The 23,318-nt window shown below is 42.3% G+C and overlaps 1 protein-coding gene across 2 annotated transcripts in view; it reads left to right on the forward strand.

The window, feature by feature from the left end:
- gabrb2b (gamma-aminobutyric acid type A receptor subunit beta2b) overlaps window positions 1–23,318 on the forward strand; it is a gene marked incomplete at both ends in the record, with an annotated part of 205,764 nt that overhangs the window by 109,123 nt on the left and 73,323 nt on the right. For both annotated transcript variants that reach the window (XM_084319785.1, XM_084319786.1), the window contains one exon: window positions 10,311–10,393. In XM_084319785.1, the coding sequence (XP_084175911.1) occupies window positions 10,311–10,393 (83 nt within the window). The remainder of the gene's footprint in view (window positions 1–10,310; window positions 10,394–23,318) is intronic.

Consider the following 23,318-nt stretch of genomic DNA (forward strand, 5'->3'; position numbering starts at 1 on the left):
CTCATGCCTCTCCTCACGTCATCTCCTCCCACTCCTCTCCTCATGGCCTCTCCTCACGTCATCTCCTCTCCTCTCCTCTCCTCATGGCCTCTTCCTCACGTCATCTCTCTCCACTCCTCTCCTCATGGCCTCTCCTCACGTCATCTCCTCTCCACTCCTCTCCTCATGCCTCTCCTCACGTCATCTCCTCTCCACTCCTCTCCTCATGGCCTCTCCTCACGTCATCTCCTCTCCTCTCCTCTCCTCATGGCCTCTCCTCACGTCATCTCCTCTCCACTCCTCTCCTCATGGCCTCTCCTCACGTCATCTCCTCTCCACTCCTCTCCTCATGGCCTCTCCTCACGTCATCTCCTCTCCACTCCTCTCCTCATGGCCTCTTCCTCACGTCATCTCCTCTCCACTCCTCTCCTCCCCTCTCATCACGTCCTCTCCTCCCCTCATGTCCTCCTCCCCTTGTGTCATCTTCTCTCATCATGTCCTCTTATCTCCTCACATCCTCTCCTCTCCTCATGTCCTCTCCTCATGTCCTCTCCTCTCCTCACGTCATATCCCCTCTCCTCACGTCCTCTCCTCTCCTCATGTCATCTCCACCCCTCTCCTCTTTATATGAATTCACCAGTGCATACAGTAACATTCTGCTAAACAGAGGTCCCAACCATCTCCCTTTGCAATAAATAAACCAAAGCAATAACACTAACGTAATCCCAGAGGACAGGTCACACTGGTATTTTCCTCGCTTTCTATAAAGCTGGCCTTGCCCATATGTATTTATTTGGCAATGGTAAGCACTATATCAAGATGTGACAGATAGATGAGAGGGGGTGTGTGTGTGTGTGTGGGGGGGGGGGGGGGGGGGGGGTGAGAGAAAGAGAGAGAGAGGGCATACAAAGCTGGTTTCTGAGTCTTGGAGACCCTGGATGTTGTGTATCAGCTCTACCTCTTAGAAAAAAAGAAACACAGATGATTGGCAGACAGAACAGGATGTTGAGTTAATATTTTTCCCTCTCCCAAAGTATATGGGTTGCCAACCCTTTGGCAGAAAGAAGAATCTGAGCTGGAAACAAACTTTAGGAATGTGATCCTGTGCTCTGATTGGTCGATAGCCACAGTGTAACCCATGTAATTTGTATTGCGCAGCTCCATGGTAAGAAAACAATGGTTTTGCATTGCATTTGATATTTTGCTAATATCAGTTTCTGCTGGGTGATTAAAAGAAAGCAGTGTATGAAGATAATGTTTAGAGACTGCTTTGTGGCAGAACATCTTGGGGGGGTTGAATGCATGTGGATGAGAGCCTTGACATTGAATGGTTGTAGCTACTACTCCCCAAATTCTGCATGATTGATGAACCTAGATCTCGGGACAATCCAGAGAGACTCTGTGGGCAATCTGTGCATGCGGAGTTCGGGGAGTAGGTGCTGAAAAGTGATTATAGCTCAGCCGAGAAAGTGCAGATTGACTTGGGATTGGTCTGGGTTTGGCGGGTTTGAGTTTTTGTTTAATCTAATAATCTTTCTGGTAATTGTATCTAACATTGTATATTACTTCACATTGTCAAGTAGCAGACAGTAAGTAATGATTTCTATTTAGAAGGTAGGTTATATTTTATATTTCTGTTTACAGTTGTTTTTTTAAAGAAAGTTATGGATTTAGGTTAGGTTAAGTTAAGTATGTTTTGTTGGGAGTTGGAAGAGTGGGGTCACTTGAACACCAGGTTCTAAGCCAGGGCCGTAACACGGTGGTAAAGCCAATATATATTTAAATAGCATATTCCACCTTTGAGATTGTTTACAGCATAACAAAAAAATCTAAATGTCAAAATAAAGAAATACTTTTGTTACTGCAACTTCCTGTTGATAATCGACGGCTATAATCGACCATGGAAAACAGCCTTTTGAGCCCTCTGAGATGATTGTAAATGGCAACGCGATAACGCTCAGGCCCACCTATCACCTTTTGTTTAAAAAATCAAAAGTCCCAAACAAAGAATAATCCGACTTCACATGGTTGTAGTCGAGACTTGGGGCAACATTTGCAGGAGTAGCCATTTGAAAGAAAAATGCTGATGCCGTTTAACAAGCAAAGCATCAACCGACAAACGCCATTGTGTGCACACAGGGGTTGGCTCCAATTTGTCCTACCAATTGAATTGTATTGTCTGGGACTTTGACCTTTGTGGGAGGGAAGTGGTCTGGCACTGCGTTCTGAATAGCATGGTGGGCGGAACTCATTTGATTACATTACGGCAGAATGTTGGACCTCCCTAGTACAATGATGCTGAGTTATATATGGAAATAGTGGAATAACCATTTTATAAAAGCAATAACACACTTCCATCAGCACTCATGGTATGCCATCGGTTGCTTCTCAGTAAAGCAATAATTCACGATTGTGGCTGTGGTACATGGAAATTATATAATGTCTGCCTATTGAGAGTTATTGCTTAAACAAGTCCATTGGCTAAAGGCATGTATACATATTCATCATATAACCAACATTTATTCAATTATCTTTCTCCCAGGGATCAATGCCTGTTAAAAATTATAAAGCTCATGTCATTTGGGGACCTGCCATAAACAGGCCTCTCACCCACTTTGGGTCAAACACCCATAGTTTAAGAACTGATAACAGACGATATAAATTAAATGTAATGTTGTTGACCAATGTAGAATGATGTGCTTTTTTGTACTAGATGTGCATTAGGCCTGGATTCAGGTGGAGGGTAGTATGGAGGCAGCATTTCAAACATTGTGTTGGACAGAGCTATATTTTAGGAACGTCTAACCAATCATCTATGCAGGAGGTAAATCTCTCTGTGAGTGAAACATATTTGGAAGTGTGTCGCATACTCGTCCTGTGATGACTATGAAACGGCCATGCAAAAGAGTGTCCCATGTGACTGTGAGGCAGACTTTCCCAGGCAATGGCTACAAGTGTGTCGATGGAGGGAGGAAGGATACTGGCGCGAGAATGAAATGCGAGAGATAGACGTGAGCGTGGTTATTTCAGCAGTGTAACACAGTGAATTGGATTCGAGATGAGCCTTTCCATTGCCACAAATGTATCTATGTTGTCAGGTGTGCTTAGACGATTACCCACCACGCCGTGCAGCTCTGTGTCAGCTTCTACATTGGGAGGGACGTTCTCAACACACACAGACCAGAGCCATGGAATGAATGGCAGCCTGTTAATCTCTTCTTCTGCTTTATTCTCAAAGCCTGATGGACAATATGATTGTATCTACTGACTCATGTCTGGATGGAGTTCTTATGGGTTGCATTTGTTATGGGTTTGCCATGTGTTATAATTAGGATTAGCCTATTCGGGGATTAGGATTTCCTTTAAAAAAAAACATAATAATTAGGGCTGTCCCCTCTTAGTTAATCAATTTAATTGTTTATTAATTCAGCCCGTGTACCGAAGAACCATATAACGTTTGAAAAGTATTTCATCCGGTGCATTCCAGTGGATCTGTTTTGCCAGTAGGGAAATAGTTTTTCTTCTGTGATGGCCGGTAGTCCGCTAGGGAGCATGTCTATGTTCCCCGGGTTCTATGTTCCTTGCTTTGATTGATTGATTGATTGAAAATTTTAGACCACCAGCCCTGATTCCAAACTCTAACCTTAACCAGTTCGAAAGAGGGCCTAAGCTTAACCGTTCGAAACAAGGCGGACATTAATAATTAATAAAATAATACAAATTAATAAAATGTTCAATCTATTAATCAATCAAAGCGGGGAACATAGAACCCGGGGAACATAGGGATGATCCCGTCCGCTACAGATTATTTTCTATTCTCTACTTTCCTCTCCTCTCATCTCCATTCCACGTGGGGAAATGGGAAGTAGGGAGGGGGTACATTTTTTATATAATTACTCTACATAAAGATGTTATCTATAGCACCTTTAGGATTAACACTTAAGAATAAATACATCTCTGATAAGAACTAATTTAAAGTGGTTAAAGAGAGTTAACATATTTTGAAATGCAACAGACGTGTGAGGTGGACGGGGGTTGATTTGATTGACATCCTACTGATGCATTTACAGTTTTACAAAGAGGGGGAGGGGCAGGGTTACAAATATAATTGTATCAGACAAAGTTTTTTTGGTGCTTGCTCTGAAGTAAAAAAAATAAAAATTTACATACCATTTTGGGAAATCTTTTGGCACATAAATCGATGAGAACTAGGTCCAAACAAATGGAGGTGAACATTTTGTTTGTTGAATTTCATGGGATCTTTAAATCAACTAATCGATTAGTTGACAAAGTCATAATGACTAGTAGTTGACTAAGAATTCCTTTAGTTGAGGACAGCCCTGATAATAATAATAATACTAATAATAATAGACATTTGTGTCTGAACAAGCTAACGTGAACACAGAGATACACGTGTTTGGACAGGTACCCTCTCAGGTCACGCGGGAACAGGCTTTCATTCTGTCCAACTACATGAGTTTACATGCAAATCCCTGTCCCTTTTCCTTCTGCTCATATCAGGGTAAAATAAGCTTTCCTACAGCAGTGATCAGATGTTTTGCTCTGGGAATACTACACTGTCTGAAAGAATAATTTCCCTCAGTGGGCTAGACGTGGATTACATAAGGCTTTTTATTTTTATTTTTTTATCTTTTAGAGCTTGCTGGCTTGTTTGGCTATTCTGTCTCATTTTGACTGAAAAACATGTTCAGTCGAAGTCTTTATTCATCATGACGCACGCGTCATGTAACTACATCGTGTAACTACATTGTGTAACTACGTTGTGTAACTACGTCGTGTAACTACGTCATGTAACTACATCGGCTGTGGAATGATGGCAGACTTGGGGTCATTTTGGTTTCAACTCGAGACTCCAGAGGTGATTTTCTCACTGAAAATAATAAATAAATGAGATCAAATAAATACATTAAATAAATAAATGAGATCAAATGAATAAATACGTCAAATGAATAAGTTAATACATAAATAAAACAAATGTATAAAAAAGAAGATAAATAAATACATTCATAAACAAAAAGTAACATTTATAAAAAAAAAAATTAAAGCAATTATCATTTCCTTTCATAAACACATTTCTTGAAAAGGATTTGACCCTTCTGTAGTATCGATTAACTTTATTTTGATGTAAAAAATCTGATTCTGCCAGAGAACCAAATAATTTAGGGCGCTTTCACATATCGTTTTGGTGGACTCGGTGCGGACTCGGTGCGGTTCGGGGGGTGAAGTTGCAACATTGTTGCATTCGTCATTTGGTTCGTCTGCATTCACATTGCAATTTGTCAAGTGCACCAAACTTTCTGAACAATGTCACAAGGTCGAAAAGGGCGCTCGTCTATTGGACACAATAGCGAGTGGAAATGTGTGTGTGTGTTTGCGAGCCCTAACGTGTGTGTGTGTGCGCGCGCATGTGTGTGTGTGCCTGCGAGCCCCCGCGTCCCGCATATTGAGAGGATGTCCCTTTTTTCGAAGCAAAAAAAAACATGGGTCAAAAGCCCCTCCCTACAGTAAACGTAGCAACCCGCCTCTTGTACACACACATTACTCTGCTCGTGACGCTACCTCATATTGCAGATCGGATTGGTTAGGTAGTAATTTACTCACGTCCTATATTTGGTCCGCGTTTGGTCCGATGAAGCGAACCGAGACCTACGTTTTCAGGCGGACCAGAGTTTGCGTGTTTGGTCCGCACCAGAGTTCGACTGACCATTCACATCACCCCAAAAAAAGCGGACTATCCGAGAAAACGAACTCTGGTCCGATAGTCCGGACCAAACAGCTCTGGTGTGAAAGCACCCTAACTAAACGTCAAGTGAGCGTTATGCTCCAGTCTCCCTCTAAGGTCAAGCTTTTGTTGCTGTCTATGCAATCATCCTCCAGCCCATTTCAGTTGAGATGACGATAGCCATCTACAGACGTATTGATCTCTTCCTGACATACTCCATAGAGTCAGGTTACTGGCAGATTTAATGGCACGGTGGCACCCCAGGTGCTCAGAGATGAGAGCCGGATCCATTTCCGTTCTCCCCAGGATAATATGATTTCCATTTGTCATTTTAAGCGCTTCTTCTGAGACGGCTCGACAAGAGAATGATAACTCTCCCAATACCTTTTTGTTAATGATCACTGCGTGGTCAATGTGGAAATTATTTTAAAATAGTTTGACAAGATTTGTGATTTTAACAAGTAACACAAGTAACATAAGTGACACGAGTCAAATGTGCGCCATTGTTCTCATTGGGTCATGCCCGTGGACTCGCACCTCATACGCTCATCCCACACGATTCTGCTCTTTGAGAACTTTTGCTGGATGAAAAGAAGACTTCGACCCTGAGCTGAAACACATAACAAAAGAACACCTCCAGCAATCTCTTCTATCTTTTTATCTTCATTCACATACTGATTGATTTTCACAACAGAAAGCAACAGCCGTCAGCCAGAGACAGAAAAAGAGGGGAACACGACTGTGTCAAAGTATTTTACAGTTACCTCCGGCGTGAATGGCAGCGCGACGCAAAACTTGTTTTTAGTAACACAATGGAGAACTGTTGTCTCTTGTTTTTTCAGATGCATTGGTTTTAATTAGATACCGTGCCATGTATTTGTAGAATCATGACACCCTGGACATTTACATTTTTACATTTACATTTAGCTGACGCTATCAAGGTCGAGAAGGTTACTATTCAAAATGTATTCCATTACAGATTACTGATTACCTGCTTACAATTGTAGAATATAAGTATTTATTTGTCATGCAGATTAACACACACATGTGAGATGGGCGACACAGAGGAACACACATGCATTGAGTCGCCGATGAAATGTCTCTCGGCACTTGACCCATCCTGTCGTCCTTCCCCCCCAAGGGCAGCCGGGAGCAGACAGGGGCTGCGGCGTGGGCCGCTCCCCGGGGACCAATCCAAGTGCTCCTGTCCGTCTTCGTCGGCGACACGACAGCGTTAGCGATCTGTTCTGCATTTTTCTTCCATTGGGTTTATCTTATTGGGAGGGGAGAACATGCAAACTCCACACAGAAAGGCCCGGGAGATACCCCAGCTGGGTACCGGGCAACGCAACGACCTGGTACCCAAGCGGGAATCAAACCCTGGATTGTCGCTGTGATGCGACAGTGTTAACCACTGCACCACCATGCTGCCTAATTAGTAAAGTTACTGTAATCTGTTACTACCCAACCATGCCCCTGCTACAGTACTAGCTATGACGATGGATAGACAATTCCCCAAATCTCCTCAGAGTTTGTAGAAATACTGCGTCATTGTAATACTCTCTATCCGACAACAGGCGATGTAGAACTGTTGGTTATCTACACTATTAGCACTGTTATCTCCAGCCCCTCTTGCTGCAATGCTTTCTCACCACTGCTCATTCCTTACCGCTGTGATCCAGCTCTCTCAGGTAGGAGCCAACAGAGAACCAAGTGGGATTATCCAAACAATGCTAGAACTGGGACAGGGATTAGCTCTGGCCCTGTAATCCTCCAACGCTCCCTCCTGGGCTATGGAGTTTATCGATGCAGTGTGAACCGTGTAAGGCTTGTTTAGTGAGCCTGTAGGTACATGGATATTACATTTTCATCAGAGGTCATGGAGAGAGTTATATTTTATGTAAACAAGTGTTTACTTCTGGCAGATACACAAGATACAGTAGTCTAGAGTTCCAAACATATCTTTTAATGGAGAAAAATGAATGGTGCCTCCTTCTACCATTTTGGTAATTCTACCACTGGGTGTTGTTTGTACCGGAGGTTTGCAATTGAAACAGCTGTCCTGTTGTAATTAGCGTTATGTGTATCTGGTTATAGACTGGGGTGAGTTCTGTCCTTGAAGCATTTGCTATTGAGAAGTCACTACACTACACTGAACAGCTACTTCCACCGGACAAACAGACTACTGACAGATAGACTTAAGTGGCTTACACATCACACAAGCACACTTATTACATGCACACACTGCTGCTACTTACACTGTACAATAATTAATCAATTGTAAAAAAACATATAGGCCTACCTTGTATTGTATCGATTGTTGTGTATTGTTGTTTACAAATCTACTACGGTTGAGGAGCCGGGAAAAACAAGCATCTCACGTTTTTTCTGAATGTATGTACATTTCAAAAAGCTGTGACAATGAAATAATCTGAATCTGAATCTACAGTAGGTGTTCTGAGGCACTGACATCAAGGTGTGCATACTGATAATAAAGTGTGCAGTTTTCACTTTCTCGTGTGAAGTTATGTAGAAACCTTTAATTGGAGGCACTTCTAAAAGGTATTATCTCGAATAGGGAAGAGATAATCTCGACACGTCGGCAACGTCCTCCGCATTAGCATTGTCCTCATCATGCTATTAACTTGATCTACCGTACACACAATGACAAGATACACAGCCAATACACCACGAAGGGCCGACGCAGCAATAAGAAAGCAGAGGCCGTTAAGTGGTGGTGTGTGTGCACTGCCCTTGTCCTGCGCGTGCACACAGTTATCTGGCGGGACTGCAGCTTGAGATACTGATTGAGATTGTGATCGCGGGGCTTTCATGTCTGCGATGCGCGGACCGCCGGTTTGCACTTATGTAATTATAGCTTAAATACAGGGTATCTTGTCATTGGTGGAGCACAACTTGAGCTGAAGGGTAGCTTGGCCTCCCAGGGGGTGACCCTATCAGTGGCCCTCGCCCCACAGTCTCTCACATCACGGTTTCAATTGCTGTGTTATATATATATATTATATTTTTTACAAAATTCTCAAGTTTCTTAAGACTTCTGTGAGATGAAATGTGCCTGGTAGAATCGGTGTAAATGTTTGGAATCCAAAATGTATTTAACTGACGGTTCCTGATGGTTCAGCCAGTATCACTTCTTCATCTGTTTGGCTTCTGTTATCACCTCTGCATCGTTGTCGTCGTGTAGTGTCTGCGTTGTGTTTATTTCCCTCTGTCTTGTCATACTGGCTGTGTAATCTTTGTCATTCCCCTTTAATGCAACTCCGTAACCATAAGTATTCACCACCTTCGTAAGAATTCGACACTTGACAGCGGAATATCTTTCTCGGAAAAACGTTGTTTATTCCATAAACAAAACCTCATAATCAGATGGGAACCAATTTGTATTGTCCTTGAAAAGTCTATTCTAAAGATCTCTCCTTTCACCCCGCTCGGTGATCATCGCGGCCTGGTGGTTATTCCAAAAGCCTTCTCTGTGGTCGTGCCACGTCAGTCCTCCCCCCCTTTCCCCGCGAGGGGAAGGAAGGGGGATCGTCTCAAAGTCTCTGATCAAGCTTCTTCTCTTCTGTGTGGCATCTATCTCAGTCTGACTTACACCCGGAAGAAACTCACTTTTCTATATTCTCGCCATAGCAACGACAGGCCCGGCCTCTCTTCTGGTTGTCATGTGACGCGCTGTCATGGCAACGGTTTTTAACCTTTAACACACATTAAACTGCCGTTTCATTAATGTCAAACTCTCCATCGCTCTGACCCAAACCTCCTGCCACCGTTTCTTATCAGTTGTTTATGTGCTGAGGAATGCAGCATCCTGCTCGCTGCTCCCACTGACTCCTGCTTGCCTCTAAACCGCCTCTCCCACTGTCACCATGCACAGCTGCCTCTCTGACCTGGCACCGTTAGATGCTGTCATCTCCCCCCAATATATACATTACATACATTGAAAAACACTGACATCCTTCAGACGGATTGTTCCTGCCTGGCTCAATGGAGACCTTCTGTCACACGCCGGCTAACCAAAACTTGAGTTACAGTCTGATTGATTAGTTCACCTTATTCACTTCCTTATTTCCGCACATCGCTATATGGATGCATTTCATTGAGCAGATGACTGATTCACTTCCATATGTTTGAAATCATCAAAACTACAGTAGCATCATAATCTATTATCGTTGTTGAAGTGGCATTTTTAGAAAACCTGAATAGGTGTTTCTGCATCCGTACCAAGGCTAATATATTGGAGTCACCAGTAAGTTACCCAATAGACCTACCTCAAACCCCACCCTCTTTTCCTGATCCTCCGATTGATCCTTGGTCCTCCAACTTTGTTTGTCTGAGGGATAGCATCGGTTATGATTGGAGGATCAAGAAAATAAGGCATGCTTGATATAGGTCAAGGGGAGGACATGTTTGAACCATGCACGTGTCATAGCCCAATGTTTCACAGGATATGACGAGGTATGACGGCAGTAACATCTCCTCCATTTGCCCTCCTTGATCTGTAGCTCTTATTGAATACAGTATATGGCGGCCAAGTGAATAATGTTGTTTATTTTTCTTCCTTTTTCAGGATCACAACCACTGCTGCTTGTATGATGGACCTAAGGAGGTATCCACTGGACGAGCAGAATTGCACATTGGAGATAGAGAGCTGTGAGTCTTTCTTCATTTCATTATTTTCTCTTTCTTTCTTTCTTTCTTTCTTTCTTTCTTTCTTTCTTTCTTTCTTTCTTTCTTTCTTTCTTTCTTTCTTTCTTTCTTTCTTTCTTTCTTTCTTTCTTTCTTTCTTTCTTTCTTTCTTTCTTTCTTTCTTTCTTTCTTTCTTTCTTTCTTTCTTTCTTTCTTTCTTTCTTTCTTTCTTTCTTTCTTTCTTTCTTTCTTTCTTTCTTTCTTTCTTTCTTTCTTTCTTTCTTTCTTTCTTTCTTTCTTTCTTTCTTTCTTTCTTTCTTTTCTTTCCTTTCCTTCCTCAAAAAGTAATTGTAAGTAAATCAAAGTATGCACCCTTTCTGTGTTGGTCTCCACATGTGGATATATAATCTCATCAAACATAGCTGGCAAGGGTCCATTTGCAGCTGAGATAAATGCCCAGAGGAATGTGTTGATTATACCCAAAATAACTCCCCAGATGGGGATATTGACTGTGGAGCCGTAACTTGATTTCTCAAGTACTTGAGATGAGTTTGAGTACAGAATCAAATCAAATCAAATCAAATTTATTTGTAAGGCCCGACAACACACGTTAATGTCCCCATGGGCCGGACATGTCTTCTTTAAGCAAGTCAAGAAGAAACATCACAATAAGTCAAGAACAAAACAAAAACACCATCAAGTAAAATAAATGCTAAATAAATGCAACACTCCCAGACATACCCCACGTAAAGGTAAGGAAAAACTCACTAAAACCTAGCTATGAAAAATGCACCACAGGCAATGTGGTGGAGAGAAACCTTAGAAGGGCCATTCAAGGGGGGATCTCCCTTCTTAGATGTCGGTGATAGTAGTGTTGCAATAAAACCCAAAATAACTCCCCAGATGGGGATATTGACTGTGAAACTGTAACTTGATTTTTCAAGTACTTGAGACAAGTTTGAGTACAGTTGCTGGAAGCTAGGTTTTTTTATGATTGACCCTGTTTTACATCATAAATACTTGTCAAACATACATTTTGGAAAAGAACAGTGCCAATCAATGTGTCAAGTTTCCCAATTTCAAGTTAGCATGAGTATGATGAGTACACAAGAGACCGGCATCATGCCATCCACACTGATTTGTGATAAGGCCACACCTCTTTTTGAGGGGGAAACAACTTGGGGAGTAAAAATGTGCCTGTCCGACATCTCACATTGACAAGTTTCACAAGTCAAATTGGACACGAAAAAGTTACTGAAATTGCATGTATTCATATTTTCACTCATAGTGATGGGAGGGTGACAATTCTTATGTTCTGTTCAAAGATTTAGAGACATCTTTCAACACCCCTCATGTTTTGTTTTGTTTTGTTTTGTATATGTAACATAATTTACATAAAAGTACACAACGTAAAACATTGTGAAAAGAACCACGCTGCTTCGTTCCAGGTTGTCTCTCTCACGCTCGTACCCAAGTAATGTGTTTTCTCCTCGGTGGAAGCATATAAGGTCACCGACTAGGAAAGAGATAAGAGCACAGAGTAGCAGAACCGTGTTTACGTTATCTTAACACATTGACCGCCAATAACGTTGTACGACGGGTTTGCTGGTCATGCAAATTCTGCCAAGCCACGGCGTATGACGTTATTGAGATCATATTTAATTTTTTCGCCATGGTATTCATAATTCCGCCACCCAGCCTCTGCTGAGACAGTGGGACTTTGCACAACAGTGCAACGCTTCAATACCGCCGCCTGGTGGATGATCGGGCGAGTTACAACCGGAAATGGATCTGGTGATCTCGGTGCATCTGTGAAATCCGTCCGGCAGTCACATATTGTTGCGGGACTCTAGACACACATCCGTGTATATGGATCGCTGCCATAACTCAATAATCGATATGATTTGGGCGTTTATTGCGCCATACAAACCGGAAATGGATCTAGTCGATCAACGTCAAATAAGTGGGATGTTGTTCCTCCAGTCTCATCGGCGAACGGTAAGAGGACAGTAACGTTACTGTCATGTTTGATGTGAGAATAGAGAAAATGTGCCCATCTGGATTCAGCTTGATGAGATATTGGCCAAACGTTTAGGATTTCTTTAGCTTTAGCCTATCTTTTATTACATCTTTTATTTAACCTTTATTTATCCAGGCAAGCAATTTATCTATCTAGCAATAACTATGAGCAGAATTGGTCAAAAGTCAGTCTCTCTCCCACTCCTGTGTCTGTCAGCTGAGCTTTGTCTCTTGAGTCGCTAAAAATGAACAAAGCTAACTGTTGGACATATAGCTGCAATTTGACCTACCGTTGTGGCTCTTCAACTAAAACTTCTCCAGGAGAGACTGTAGATCCATTTTCACCTTGATTAGTCCAGTAAACAGTGCGTGCAGCAAAGGCAGCATGGCAGAATCAGTCTAGCGTATCAGTCACACTAGGCTGTCAATCAAAGTCATTGGGGCGGGACTAATCTCTTGAACTGGCCAGGCTTAAAGGCGTCACAGTATTGGCTGTTACATTGAAAATGTATGAAAATATCTAGCATGGGTTGGTTTTATTGCTTTTAGATTGATCATAATGGTGCATGTAGTATGCAGCTGTTTGATTAATTTAAAATATGAGACATTATGCAAATCTGTTTGTAGGCCTATTTACATTTTTCTTTAGGAAATTTTTTTTTCTTTAAGAATCATTAACTCATTCAGCGCCAGCCATTAGCCGGGTCCCGTTGTAGCTATGCCACACTTTAAAGATAGGAGTGCGTCACCTTGTTTGTAGAGCTATATCTATATTCTATATTATAGCTATGGGGACAATACTATGGTCATTTGACACTAACTTTGTTCCGTCCAAGATGCAAAAAAGAGATAATTTGTTCATGCATACGTTCACACGTTATCCCGTGGTGAATATAAGTATAATTTCAGAGTGATCCGGGATCATTCCTGGGAAGCGAGTAATAGGGTGCAGCGTGAATTCTACTATAAGCGTTGGCGTTTCTTGCCTGGACACGCTACTATTTACAAATCAAATGTATATAATAGGTATTATGTTTCATCATGAATGCATGAAAGGGGGGGGGGGTCGTTTCTGATGCTTTGATGGCCAGTAACGGCATTTGTGTTGAACACTAAAGAAGCCGATCAGCTGGATGGATATGAAAACATTGTTGGATCAAGCTGAAATTGATGTCAGATAGACCTTACCTGTATTCCGGTATTCCAAAAAGAATATTCCATTTGTCTGATCGCGATTTCCAGTATTGGTGTCCATCTGGTCCCGGACATAATTTGGCACAATTTATGGATAGAGTGTGCCAGATGCGTTTCAAATAGGTCGGATGAAGCGACTTACTCGGCTCCGTCTAAATATAGCGTCCGGAGACATTTGAGAGTAACACAGGAGGTTTCAAAGGGTGGGAGACACAGGATGCGGCTGGTATTGCACTTTGGCGATCTCAAAATCCTTTCATATGGCAACACCGAGGTCAATGGATGAATAATGAATGAAAATAGCGAATAAAAGAAAGAACTACCAAAACCCGAGATATCTCGGGTTCTGGCATCCAACTCATGGCGAGTTAACCCGAGATATCTCGGGTCTGGCAATTAAAGAGTTAAACCCCTACTCAGGGTGCAATGCAAACACGTCTAATACATGTAACGGCAGGTTGTAATTTATAGATGGAAATGAATGCAACTGCAGAGGTGTAACATCTCATTCTAGAGGGCATGGTTCTGTGACAGTGTGTGACAGTGTGTGTGTGTGTGTGTGTGTGTGTGTGTGTGTGTGTGTGTGTGTGTGTGTGTGTGTGTGTGTGTGTGTGTGTGTGTGTGTGTGTGTGTATGTGTGTGTGCCTGCATGCACCCTATATGGAGTTGAAATGCCCCCTTGGATGGCCTTTCTAAAGTTTATCTCCTCCACATTGACTGTGGTGAATCTTTTCCTATTGCTAGGTTTTAGTGAGTTTTTCCTTACCTTCGCGTGGGGTATGTCTGGGCGTGTTGCATTCATTTATTTTATTTATTTAAAAATGTTTGGACTTCATGGTGTTTTTGTTTTGTTCTTGATTTTATTGTGATGTTTCTTCTTGACTTGTTTAAACAGGTTAAGGTAAACAGGTTAAGCGCCAGAGGTCGTTGTGTGCCAGCGCTCTGTTCAATGGGGATAAATTCCGGTGTTTCCAGTGCTAAACCTATTAATATTATAGCTATGGATCCAGGGAACAAAATAAGTACCCGCCAACCGCCAATGGCGGGCAGATTTAAGGTTTGGCGACTAACAATGAGAGGTCTGCCCGCCACCTGGTGTGTAGTTCATATCGATACTCTTATTTTGAAAATCCTGTGCGGGTCTCATTTCCGCCCCAAGCGCAGCTCCAGTCATAATATCTATGGCTCCGTCAGCTAGCAACGTTCGGTTCATATGATACTCTTATTTTGAAAAAACCTGTGGCAACTCCGCGAGTCATATCCACCCAGTCCGTGATTCTGCTCGCATTAAAGCAGAGCAGGGCTACACAGCAGTGCGCCTATTTTGCGAGCCGAAATAAGTCTGTGGTGTTTTTTTCTTCTCACAACGGGTCAAATTAATCTAACATGCGTTGCATCGTTGCCATTCCTTTACTCCCCCGAAATGAACGTTATGTTAGCGTAAGCTAACAAGCTAATCCTGATCAGAGGCAGAGCCATAGTGAACAGCAGACAGTGTGGACTGGGGAAAGGGAAATGGAGGGGGGGTGGGGGGGGGCACTCCCTTTCTCTGTGTGTGTGCGTGCGTTTGGAAAGACGATGAAGTCACTAGTCGGGACAGGCAGGAGTATATTATAGTAAACTGAGGATTACTGAGGATGGCAAACAGCGCTTTACTGCATTTCATTATAAATCGTGCCATTTCTCGCCTGAATATTGAATCAATCAGAAATCAACGCTAGATTATCTGTATTATGTTTCATCATGCATGCACAAAAGGGTGGAGGGGGGGTTGTTTTTCTATGCTTCGAGCGCCACCAACGGCATACATTACACAGTACATTACAGACACACGCTGCGATCGCAGGAAAAAAAATATCGGATCAAGGCAAGATTGATAACATATAGTCCTTACGTCGTCTCTGATGTACTGCAAAAAGAATAATCCAATTATCTGATCGCCATTCCAAATACTTTGTGTCCAACGTTATCCAGCATTGCACATGAACGGGCGGGCGGGGACCCTCGTCGATGCCATCCCTATAAGCGCTTGTTTTGACGAAGTGTTTAGAACCTGCAGCAGCTCGGCAGAGAAAACAAACCACATCGTTTCAAATGGAGTGCAATAGCGGCCGCAAAGCGTTAGGCAGCGGTATTGGCCATTTGCAATTTCAGAGCCATTCTCAATGATAACATCAGGCTGGATGGATGAATTATGAATGGATATAGTGAATAAAAGAAATAACGATTAAAACCCCACTTTTCTCGGGTTTGGCTCTCAAACGATGGCGAGTTAACCCGGGATATCTCGGGTCTGGCGCCGAATGTGTTAACGTGTGTTGTCGGCCTTACAAATACATTTGATTCGATTTGATTTTAAATGCGATGCATCTAGCTCAGTGGTCCCCAAACTACGGCCCGTGGGCCGGATCCGGCCCGCCTCCACATTTGGCTCGGCCCCCCTAGACTCCCGGAGCTTTAAAAAAAATACTAATAATAAATACATTTTTTTTTTTTTATGATGGCAGCATCCCCATTGTTTGTGCTGAATATTTGTTAGTGTTTGATATTTTTGGTTGGTTTTTAGTACTTTTAAAAATCCATATTTTGGCAGTAGTAGTTTTCATTGAATCCTAGAATTTTTTTCATTCATCGATTTGTGGACTTTTTTTTTAGTGTACTGAAAGGCGCCTTATAAATAAAATGCATTATTATTATTATTATTATTATTATTATTATTATTATTATTATTATTATTATTATTATTATTATTATTATTATTATTATTATTATTATTATTATTATTATTATTATTATTATTATTATTATTATTATTATTATTATTATTATTATCATCATCATCATCATCATCATCATTATTATTATTATTGTTATTATTATTATTATTATTATTATTATTATTATTATTATTATTATTATTATTATTATTATTATTATTATTATTATTATTATTATTATTATTATTATTATTATTATTATTATTATTATTATTATTATTAACCTGCTCTCAAGCTCTTGCAGCATTCTGTCGAGGACTGGATAGAACAGTCTCTGTCTCAGCTGATCTCCTAGCTGAGGTCTGAGCTTGTGCCACAAGATGACTCAACTACATACTCATCCATCCTTTTATGCTTCCTCCTTTGGCTGGTAGTATGTTCCTCAATCCCAAGGCAATGACATATGGCCTTTGTCCTGTCATACATGTCCACTGCCATCTCTGAGGTGCGATAAACTTTGAGTGTGTCCTACACTGTGCTTTTAAATAGTACTGAACAACATGGCGCGGCCGAGGTCAGTCGCCGTTGGTTTTGCTCCACAAAGATTGTGCACACTTTTAGTTATTATGTTTATTGTTAATATTTTTTTTTAATAAAAACCACGCTGGCATGGACGTCGTACGACCGCCAGGCACTCATAGACTTAAACTCCGGACTGGAAGAAGGGTTTAACAACACTTTTTGCCAAGATTGGCCATCAGATATCGGACGGGATAAGGAGAAAGACAATGAGGACAATAGAAAAGGCGGCAGGATCAAGAGGAAGCATAGAGGACGGAGAAGTGGAATCAGAATAAGGCTAAAAAGTTCTGCTTACCGGCCGGCGATCCCATCGATTATGTTGGCAAATGTACGTTCGCTGGAGAATAAGATGGGCGATCTCCGTGCAAGGATTCGATTCCAACAAAATGTGAGGGACTACAACATACTATGTTTCACGGAGACATCGTTGAAGCCAGCAACATGGGATCAAACCATCATCCCATCGGATTCCTTCTCTGTCTTCCGAGCTGACCGAACTGAAGAGTCAGGAAAGTCCATTGGTGGCGGAGTTTTCTTCCTCACTAACGACTGGTGTAGTCCCAAGGAGGTGAAGATTATTTCCCGCTCCTGCTCGCCGGACCTTGAACATTTGTCCATCCTTTGTCGCCCGTTCTATCTCCCCCGGGAATTCACAGCCATCATAACAACTGCAGTTTACATTCCACCGCAAGCCGACACCGCCAGAGCTCTGGCCGACCTACAGGACTATTTGAATCAACACCAAAACAAACATCCAGACACGGCTATGATCGTAGCCGGTGACTTCAACAAGGCTAATTTGAAAAACGTTATGGCAAACTTTTTCCAACATATCAAATGCACAACTAGGGGGGGGGAAATACGTTGGATCACTGCTGTCAAATATAATCCCTGTGCCAAAAAACTCCTCTCCAACAGGCCTTAATGACTACAGACCGGTGGCACTCACCTCTGTGGTCATGAAATGCTTTGAGAGACTTACAAGGATTACATCTGTGCCTCCCTCCCTAGTAACATGGACCCACTGCAGTTTGCATACAGGACAAACAGGTCCACTGACGATGCGGTCTCCCAAGTACTGCACAACACACTATCTCACCTTGACAGTCAGAAGGGGGGCTATGTGAGATTGCTGTTCATTGACTATAGTTTAGCTTTCAACACCATTGTCCCCACCAGACTGGTTGACAAGCTGATCGATCTGGGTCTGAGCTCCGCCATGAGCGCCTGGATCCTGGACTTTCTAAGTGACAGGCCCCAGGCGGTCAGGGTGGGGGGTCATACCTCCAGCAAAATCACCCTGAGTATCGGGTCCCCCCAGGGCTGCGTTCTGAGCCCCCTGCTGTACACACATGACTGTGTGGCCAAGTTCAGCTCCAACTCCATAGTGAAGTTTGCGGATGACACAGTGGTGGTGGGGCTGATCTCTAACAATGACGAGAAGGCCTATCAGGAGGAGGTTGATGAACTGGCATGCTGGTGCCGGGACAACAGCCTACTCCTGAACATTGGTAAAACCAAAGAGCTGATCGTGGATTTTAGGATAATACAGCAGGACACACACACACCGCTGTGGATAAACGGGGCTATCGTGGACAGGGTGAGCAGTTTCAAGTACCTGGGAGTCCACATCACAGAGGACCTGACATGGTCTACACACATAGATTTTGTTGTGAAAAAGGCGAAACAGCGCCTCTATCACCTGAGACAGCTAAGGAAGTTCAGAGTATCGGGGAAGATACTCCACTCCTTCTACTCCGGGGCTGTAGAGCATTCTGACTGGAAACATCACTGCCTGGTTTGGAAACAGCACGGCACAGGAAGGCACTCCAGAAAGTGGTGCGCTCAGCTGAGAGTACTACGGGTATTGCACTACCACCCCTGCATGACTATATGACAGGAGGTGCAAATCCAGAGCCTGCAGAATTATGAAAGACCCTCACCACCCCAACAACAGCCTGTTTAAGCTGCTGCGGTCAGGCAAGCGCCTACGGTCACACGCTGCAAGAACAGAGAGACTCCGACTCAGCTTCTTCCCCCAGGCCATCAGAACACTGAACTCTGAACTCTCCACTCACAAATACACATGAGCACACACAGACATACACACACACACACACACACACACACACACACACACACACACACACACACACACACACACACACACACACACACCACTCATGCGGCAACCGCTAAAACAATCACTTTAAACAAAATGTCACTTTAAAAAATGTTATCTTTAGAAACACTTTAAAAGAAGGAGGTACTGTATAGTTTAGATACATTAAGAGTTAACATTGTAAATTGTATATTGCATAGTAGTGTATATAAGAACCAGTTTCTCAGGAACCTATTTTTTTTTACCATGCATATCTTGTGTCTTATCTATTTTATTCACTATTTTATTTTTGCGATGCCTATTTTATTCTATTTTATTATTGCATTTTGCACAATCAATGCGGGCATGCCCACCCGCATTTCGTGACAAATAAACCTCTTGATTCTTGATTCTACAGAGCTATAGCTAGGTGGTCTGTATGTACTGTATATTTATTTCATAATTAGTGTCATTTATTTCATTAATAGTGTTATTATTTATTTCCTGACTTTTTTTCTGTGAAGATCCCGGAAAGGGTTATTAATATTTGTTTATGTGTGGCTTTCTGGAAAACAATAAATGTTTACGTTTAGGCACCCCTGCGATCGTCACACTTTTTCTGTTACAAACTGACCCCGGCCCCCACCAGAGAAGGGAAAAGTTATGTGGCCCTCAGAGAAAAAAGTTTGGGGATCCCTGATCTAGCTGATCAAAGTTTGGTAAAACACACACGAGGCCCCTCTCTGTGGGAGTCAGGGGATCTCCTGGAGCCGCCATTTGTGTCTATCGGTCTCTCTCTGGATACAGTATCTACCTGCAGTCTTTCAGTCGTCGTCGTCCCCCCCCCTCGTTGGGTGTTTGCGATTTGTGGGAAGTATATGTCTCTGATGTCTTGGTGTAGTGGGCAGGTTGTGAAAAAGTGTAGCTCGGTTTACCTCTTCTTGTGTGCAGTGGGTGCACAGTCTGTATTCTCTTAGGAGCCAGTGCTGCCTATGGCAGCCTTTCTCGATGGCTGGGCTGTGCTCGCTGAGTCTGTACCTAGTCAAGAATCTTCTTAGTTTGGCTCTGCTTCTGTTTGTGAGCAGAGTCCCAGAACGGGGCGCAATATATCCCTCTTTATTACATGGCGTTTTCACATTCGCCGAAATGCTTGCTTGTGATTGGTCAACAGCCCCCCGACTGCGGTCATTATTTTTCAATAATGACCGCAGATTTTTCAATAATGACCGCAGAGCGCAGCTGTTCGCAATCAAGCCCACTGACACACTGTTTCAGTGCAATTAGACACTGCCGTGCCGGCGATGACAGGGGGCGGAGCGACGAGCGGAGCCAGCCCAGAACACAGCGGAGCCAGAACACAGAGGCTGCCCGCGATAATAATAATCACTTTATTTGGGCTGACAGAGCCACAGAACAACTGTGATTTGTCAAATGAATTAGGTATATTGTTAGTAAGTTAGCCATGTAATAAGCGGGATAATGTATAGCGCTGCACTGACAGCGGAGCCAGAGGCTGCCCGCGATAATAATAATCACTTTATTTGGGCTGACAGAGCCACAGAACAACTGCGATTTGTCAAATGAATTAGGTATTGTTAGTAAGTTAGCCATGTAATAAGCGGGATAATGTATAGCCTACTCGGTCATTGTCGCAAAATAATTGACCTTCACTACGTTTAAAACACCTCGGCGCGGCGCCTCTGTATTTTAAACTCTGTGTCGGTCAATTATTTTGCGACAATGACCTCGTAGCCATACATTATCCCTTACATATCTCCCCCTCTATATCTATCTCACTATCTCTCTTCTGTTTCCTCTCTCCCTGTCCCTCTCTCTCTTCTGATCTCTCTTCCTGTCCCTCTATATCTCTCTATCTCCCCCCCCCCCCTCTCTCTCTCTCTCTCTCTCTCTCTCTCTCTCTCTCTCTCTCTCTCTCTCTCTCTCTCTCTCTCTCTCTCTCTCTCTCTCATCTCTCTCTCTCTCTCTCTCTCTCTCTCTCTCTCTCTCTCTCTCTCTCTCTCTCTCTCTCTCTCTCTCTCTCTCTCTCTCTCTCTCTCTCTCTCTCTATATCTATCTCTCTCTCTCTCCCTCTCTCTCTCTTCTCTCTCTCTCTCTCTCTCTCTCTCTCTCTCTCTCTCTCTCTCTGTCTGTCTCTCAGTCTCTCTTTGGATACAGTATCTACCTGCAATCTTTCAGTCCCCCCCATCTCTCTCTTCATCTCACTCTTCTTCATCATCATTATCATCATCGTTTTCTTCTTCCTGTCCCCATTAGCATTGGACTGCCTCCAATCTCACCCTAATGTGTCTGGAAATGAGCCACTGAATGATGTCTGCTTTTTAACGAGCACTGACAGGCTCAGTGTAACTTCCCGGCACTTTCATTATGGATCAGACTTCCATCTCATTTTCCTCTTTCGGATTTCTTCTAATTGTTCCAGACCAACGCTAAATAGCTGACCCTGATTTAATTTGCAACTTTTAATCAGAGGAGAGCGAAGCTGGTTCAGCCTGCTTATTGTTTGCTGTGTCAGTGTGGTTATTTTAGAGCGATTGTTTCCCATTTTCCATGAGAAAAGTTCATTCATTTGTTCTAATTATCAAATTACCATGCACGAGGAAGTCTCCATAGAATATTAATCATAATGAAATATTCTTGTTTTGCGACTTGCAAAGGTCTGACGACTGTTCAATGAGAGAGAATGTGTGTGTGTGTCTGTGTGTGGGGGACGAAACATAACAAATTACTCAAAGGGCATGCTGTAAATCACAATCACTCCTCTGGGGGAAAAGAGCATGAAATATGAAATACATTATGATTAGAAAAGCCCTCTGTCTGGTCCAGAGTAACAAGCAGCAGTCCCTTTGTATAAACTATGCATCTGTAGAGCTTTATCACAGAGAGCCCTGTGGAGCTGTGTCATCTTTTTCTCTTATTGGATTTTCTACTCCCTTTGGTGTTGGATTGATGTGTGGCTAGGGGGACCATGTCCCGCCAACACATTATTCCAAACATGACAGCGTTGGAAGAGTAGTTAGCATTGGTCCTGTGCTACTTTGAAAAGTGAAACCAATTCTCTAACTGACTCAAACACACAGTGGCTTATGAAAGCAAATTAAGTCAGATTTTGACAACTACATTTAATATGTTGTGTATTACGCATCTCTGAAACAATTTGCATTAAAGATTAAATTACAGTTGAGTAAAAGTACAAAGTTTCCTAAAATGGGAATAGTCTCGTAAATCTGTATTTAACCTGTTAATCTGTAGATCGTTTTCGCCTAAAGGTACATGCCTAAGTAAATGGAAGATTGCTCCACTTCTGCAAGGTCAATTTGCATGTTCTTGGTATCTAGGAACATCTAGGGACCTGGGGGTATGTATTTCCAGTGTCAGAAATATTATGTCTGTTACTAGTAATTATTCAATTATAATGAATACATTAATTATGATTACTTATGATTTATGATTTTGATGATGATGATCAAAAATGTATACGGGTAGGAGAAAATGCTCACTGAGCTCATTCACCACCTTATTGAGATCATATGTACAAAAAATCTAAGCAAATGAACCGCAGGAAGATGATTAAACAGAAGGATTTGTAGATACAGTAATTAATGATAATCGACTTTAATTATAAATTCATATTTTACCTTGAACTTGACCTTGACCTTATTATGGCCAAATCATACATCTATGGATAGGGAAAATGCTCCTCTTTCCAATGGCAGGGTTGAATCTGGATTTAGTCATTTCTCAAGTTCTTTAATAGTTGTCATACAGAAGTACAGAATACTTTCATACAAAATGCTTCTTACTGTTACGCTCCAGAGACTGTGCTAGACAAGATAGTATCAAATAACATAATAACATAATATAGCATGAATTTAGAAGAAGAAAATGAGGTCACAGTGTTCGGTATAGACATATGTACAATGTTCTGAGTTACCATATAATATACAATACACAATACTATGCAGTGTACTAATGTACAGTACTATCTAGTGCAAAGCAGAAATGGGATGAGGTACAATTTTAGGTACAATTTACAGTAAGGTGTACGAGTTGTAGTGCAATCCTTCATCCATAAATATAAAGTGTGGGGAGTGGGTGCTACAGTGTGTTTGTTTAAAGTGGGTGTGTGCTATAAGTGTGTGGAGTGGGTGCTACAGTGTGTTTGTTTAAAGTGAGTGTGTGCGTGTGGATGTGTGTGCTATGTGCATTTGGTGGTTGTTGTTGTGTAGTGTTCATTCATTGTTCGTTTAGCAGCCTGATGGCCTGGGGATAGAAGCTTCTTCTGAGTCTTTCTGTGCTCGCCTTGAGACTCCTGTAT

Source organism: Notolepis coatsorum (assembly GCF_963971535.1).
Source record: "Notolepis coatsorum genome assembly, chromosome: 8".
Classification (NCBI taxonomy): domain Eukaryota; kingdom Metazoa; phylum Chordata; class Actinopteri; order Aulopiformes; family Paralepididae; genus Notolepis; species Notolepis coatsorum.